Source organism: Arachis duranensis, chromosome 7, assembly GCF_000817695.3.
Source record: "Arachis duranensis cultivar V14167 chromosome 7, aradu.V14167.gnm2.J7QH, whole genome shotgun sequence".
NCBI lineage: Eukaryota > Viridiplantae > Streptophyta > Magnoliopsida > Fabales > Fabaceae > Arachis > Arachis duranensis.
The window spans coordinates 73,527,959-73,533,676 of NC_029778.3; the positions used below are offsets into that span (position 1 = coordinate 73,527,959).

Consider the following 5,718-nt stretch of genomic DNA (forward strand, 5'->3'; position numbering starts at 1 on the left):
TATTAAAATACCCCCAAAAAGCGTATAAAATATCCGCTCATCACCTCTTCAATTGAACGCAAACCAAGATAACAAAAACTCAGGGAAAGGGAATCGCAAACAAAGGAGGAAACTTTTTCTCCCGTAACAAAGAGGAATTCTTGGCACTGTAAAGAAGAAAGCAATATAAGAACTTTCAGAAATGTGAAAAAAGAGGAGAAAAAGAGTTGGACCTTTTTATAAAAGACAAGGGGCATAAAGGCTCCTTAACTCCTCTTAGAGACGTGCACGTCATTCAAGGAAATTGCCGCGCCAAATTAGACTCCCATTCAAAGAGGGTAACGTTCAAAACTTCAAGAACACATCGAATACTCAATCTCTGGAAGGCAGGGTACCCAACGTCAAAGCAGAGGCCACAAATTGCTTGAGTCCAACCTCTTAAAAGGCTTAAGACTCAAGTAGGGACACTGTTCATACTCTAAACCAATAACTAAAGTCACGCCCAATGACAATAAAGGCCCAATCCATGAAGGGGGCTTCTAACCCGTACCCAACCTCTTTAAAGAGGACAGACCCCATGAAAGGAGCCCTGCACTGCTTGCCCAGGGAAGTAACTGCCTTCGCAAATTTCTTCACTATCTTTATCTTCCTTAAAAGACAGGTCTCAACAACTCCCAAGATAAAGGGAACGATCATCCACTCGTAAAGGTGGAACTACTCAACAAATGTGGTTAACGTTCTACTATAAATACACTAACACCTTCAGGTATAATTTACGCTCTGATCTACTAAAAACCTGTCTAAAACCCTTGCTAACTTAAGTATCGGAGTTTCTTGCAGGTACCACCCCCACCTTCTCACGAAAAACTCGGACATGCAGCACCTCGACATCAACAAGTCAGACGCTACTATAACAAAGGATTTAGACCTCACGTTCAGGCCCAAATCAACGTTTCAGGTAACCCTCGTAACAGTATGTAATTCTGGTCTTATGAATTATAATTTTTTTTTCAAGGGTGGTCTTATGAATATAATTGTTATAGTAATAAAAAGAGGAAAACATTGCATATGCATATGGCTTTTCAAATCAAGTTTACTTTATCTAGAGGATGATAACTTCAGTATATGAATGCCAAGTTTGCTTTTAATCTTTGATCTTGTACAGCTTTCTATGCAACTAAGCAATCGAAGCACTTATCACCATTTATTATGCTACACAATGATTGTATAAACCAAAACACTGAAGCAGATTTGGATGAGAAATTTGACTAGTTGCTAGTTAATTCAAAATAGTATTACTGAAGAACATTGAGCTTGACAACTAAGGTTCTATTCTCGTCAACGGCTTGAAGCTTTTAAAAGTTAACAATGAATCAATCCTTGTTACAGCCAAAAGATTTACCAGCTAGAAATTTCAGTCCTTCATCTCAGCTGGCACCGAGCGTCTCCAAATTCCAGCAAGAATACTACCGAAGATCGAGTGACACACACTCGAAACAGCACATGGTACTGTAGTTAGGGGATCCCCGAAGTGCTGAGTAGCTAGAACAACTCCAAGCACCGAGTTCTGCAATAAAGGTGGACAAGTCCATGTGAAATCGAGCAAAATCAGAGTGAAGTTGCAGTAATCCTTAATGAAATCGATATCAGTTAGCGAATACCAACTTTACCTGCATGCCAACCTCGATTGATATGGTTCGTGACGATGACACGTCTAACTTGAGCATTCTTGCAAGTACATATCCAAAGAAAAAACCGGAAGCATGAAGAAGCATGCAGGCTAAAACTACTTGTCCACCGGACATAAGGATAGCTGAAGAACTCTGAGCAATTGCATTTCCGCATAAAATCGCAACAGTTGCTACAGCCATGGGTGGCATTAGAGGAGAAACTAACTTAACAAGAGGTTGGAAGTACTGATTCAGAAATGCACCAGCCAATACAGGTAAGAGCACAACCTGTGCAGAAAAAAGAGACCGAATATGAGAAAAGAGCATTGCCATAAATTGGAAACAGAGACGGCCATTACAAGGAAAGCATACTTGCAATGTTGAAGTCAACAAACCAGCTGCATCCACAGCTACATACTTACCAGCAAGTTTGGCTGTCAAGAAAGGAGTCATGACCTGCAATGTTGAGTTTTGAATAATTGAATAAGCTCAAAAAGATTAGAATGCCACATCATGTGCATGACACAGGATTTTGTATGCATCATCAATTCATCATGTATCTAATTTGATTAAAAGGTAATGTAAATAATGCTTGAGAAATAATCCACAAAACATTTTTGGTTGAATTAAATACATTTTTACAATTATATAGGAATGTTGATTATTAAACCTTTTAAACTACAACAATTGGACTAATTGATCAACTTACAAAGAACTTAAATGGTAACACATTTTCATATCCATATTACATTATTTGTTTCATTAAATCATCAAGATTAAAAGGAGAAGATAACAAAGAGAGGACTAAGATTTATATATACCAACCACAGCAGATAAAGTGCTTGCAGCTGTCATTATCACAGAGAGGGCCACATTTCCACTAACAAAACAAATAGTTCATCAGATCTCACAGCTCATAAGATCAATAAAAATTATTAATTGGAATGACAGTTCTAAGAATCAATATACCGTGCAAGATATGTAACAATATTGCTAGCTGTGCCTGCAACAATGAAAGATTGATTGAAATAGCTAAAAAATGTGGATAAAAATCATAGAAGAGTGAGCAGGTTAATTAAAATTCATACCACCAGGGCAGCAGCCAACTAATATTAAACCTGCTGCATAATGTGATGGAAGGTTTAAGAGTTTGCTTACAAAGAATCCAGATAATGGCATCACCTGAAAGTTGAAAACAATTCACACCAAGCAGAAAGCATCATTATGGTCTAGAATGCAAAATTTCCATCTCGTTTACGAAAATATTTTCTGATTTAGAATGTGAGAGGAAAAACTGAAAACAAAGAATTTTAACTGAGAGAATCGAACACGAGATAATAAGGAAGCAGTGATAAAGAGGTGTGGGATCCGTTGAATGCATGTAGGTGTCAATGATAAAGGAAAGATTGGTTGAGATGTCATTGGTGAGCAGTGGCGGAACTTGGAATAAAATTTTGGGGGGGCCACATAGAAGATAATTGTCAAAATGCTTTTTATATGGACTCCATTTAAGATAAGCTCGTCTAATCTCATTTCTCTGGTTTTGGTGATATTGCCAAATTTAAAACTGTTTTTCAGGGTCTCGTTCCAAAAAATTAAAGTCAAACTTATCAGATGTAACTTTTTGAACTTTTAAAAGTTGTATCTCACTTTTTTCGCGATTCATTAAAGTAGAAAAACTATCTACATGTGTTGATATTGTAAAAATTATATGTTCTCCTTCTTAAATATTAGTCTTCCTCTTAAAAAATGCATCAATTCTTTAATTTTTCATTATTATTTTATAATAAAATTTAAATATATATCCTGTAGAATATGTAAAGAAGAAGTTAGAAGAACAAATATTAAAATTTATAATATTTATTGAATTTTTTTTATCAATTTATACAAATACAATAATATTAATACTTATTGAATATTCAATTATTTTTTATCATATAAAAAATTAAATTAAATAAATAGTAAAATATAAAATAATATTAAATTAAATAAATAAAAATATCTAATTTTTTATATTTAAACTTAAAGGTAAAAAGAGTGTTGCTTATTAAATTTATTGGGTACTTTAAGTCATAGTAAAGTATTTAAACCAATTGAATTATTTTTTATTTTTTGAAAAAGTACTACTAATTTTTTTATAAAAAGTTTGGGGGGCCGTGGCCCCCCCTTGTCTGAACTAAGCTCCACCACTGTTGGTGAGGGCTATGAATCTGATGATTTAAAGTTGGAGGACCTTCAGGTAGTGCTTCTAATAATGATCTCATTAGCTTTCACACATTGTTTTATTGTGAAATTTTTTAGTCTAGGGATCCAGAATAAAAATTAAATCATTGAAAATTGATTTCAGTATATATGATTGTGAACAAAACAGAGTTAATGAATTATTTACGTGGTTGATCCTCAAAATAAGCTATCATATTGTTGGCCTATTAAATAATTGCATAACACTGACTTTGAGAGCTCTGCTATCATATTGTTGTTGTTGTTATTATTATTACTTTCTTCTGCACACCTACATACTTTCATTTGCTTCAAATGTTAACAAAGCTTCTTTGCTTCAATTTTACAGATATATCTTGCAAAATTACAGCACTTTGTAATATGCATGATCATGTCTCCAAGATACAAGTTAAATGTTAGCTTAAACAACAGAATTTCACTCAAAAGACAGCACCAACAAGCTAAGCAAGCACAAGAGTGATTACATCAAAGACTCCTCTTTTGAAATCAAAACTCACAACTTTTGATTAAGTGTTTTGAAGCTCATACTCCCTCAAGCTTAAGACTTGCCAGACATAAATCAATGAATGAATGTGTACCATGAATTAGTATGAAAATTAGATATGACTTTTTGATGTGTATATGTCAGTAGGATTCAAATGAATGCAGCAGCAAAACATTTCATTGCATTATATCAATAAGCTTTTATTGATACAAGTGTTATCTGTTTTGTCCCTATCTTTTTCTGCTATGGGGGGAATGTTTGATTGGGGTAAAGTTTATTTTAACGAGTTTGATGCGTAATAAAAACAAACAAGCCAATCCTACACTAAATAATAATAATAATAATAATAAATGAAAAGAAAAGAAAATTTAAAATTTTGATTTTATTTCACCGTAAGAAGAAAAAGAAAAATCTCGCGAGAGAGAGTCGAAATTACAAGAAGACAGAGAAACGAACCGAATATTGAAGCAGAAAACCAGAGAGAACTTCTTTGGGCATAGCAAGAGCACCACGAAGATCATCAAGAGTGAGAGTCATACCCATACCAAGCATGATTATGGTGAGTCCCACAATGCTTAATTTTGGACTGACCCAATTGAAGGAACTGGGTCTCACCAATCCCAACACGCACCCAATCGTCACCCACAAAGGAAACGCAGTTGAAAGTACCTCGCCGCATAACTCAACCCACTCCCTCAAACTCCTCTTCCCACTTGCACCGTACCCGTTCGACGAAATGCCGCAACCAAGTGGACCAACTTTGGAGCTCAAAGTTCTGTTTGCTTTTGGCTTGGGAAGTAAAGGGGAAGGGCTCAAAAGAATCTGAGGTTGGAGTTTCATGGGAAGAGAGATTGGTGTGTGTGAAGTGATTGATGGTAGGAGGTTATAGTTGTTGGTGGTGGTGTGTGATGATGTTTGGAGATTGAGTTTGACAAGTGGATTTCCATGTGGACGTGAATAGCATGCAAGTGATGCTTGCATTCTTGTTCTTGTTCCGATTGCCAGAAACAGAAGACAGCAGAAACTGTGAAGTTACAAGTTTGGATACAATGTGCAAATGAATGAATGGTGTCTGAGTTTGATTGAATGCTGATTTTGGTGGAAACAGAAATGTTGTTCCGTCTGTGCTTGTCGTCTTGTATCACATGGGACCCACAGATTACAATAATTAAGATGTTTTAATTTAATGTCATTGCCATAACTTTGGACTGCATTGTATACTATAGAGTATACACTCTTTTTGCCACCATTTCTTTATTATTTTTTACCTTATCGACTTCCTACTAGCAAGAAGGATGAATCAACCAAAAAGACTTTGAGTGAATTTTGCATTTCATTGCAAGT

At 35.3% G+C, this 5,718-nt stretch overlaps 1 protein-coding gene across 1 annotated transcript; it reads right to left on the bottom strand.

Annotated features, from left to right (window-relative positions):
• Window positions 1-1,229: 1,229 nt before the first annotated feature.
• LOC107459883 (probable sodium/metabolite cotransporter BASS1, chloroplastic) lies at window positions 1,230-5,494 on the bottom strand. The gene is made up of 7 exons (XM_016078187.3): window positions 4,831-5,494; window positions 2,738-2,831; window positions 2,619-2,652; window positions 2,475-2,529; window positions 2,022-2,105; window positions 1,650-1,937; window positions 1,230-1,546 (listed from the first exon to the last, which is right to left on the bottom strand). Exons 1-7 carry the CDS (start codon window positions 5,353-5,355, stop codon window positions 1,394-1,396), a joined length of 1,233 nt encoding a protein of 410 aa, XP_015933673.1. The 5' UTR covers window positions 5,356-5,494; the 3' UTR covers window positions 1,230-1,393.
• Window positions 5,495-5,718: the final 224 nt, after the last annotated feature.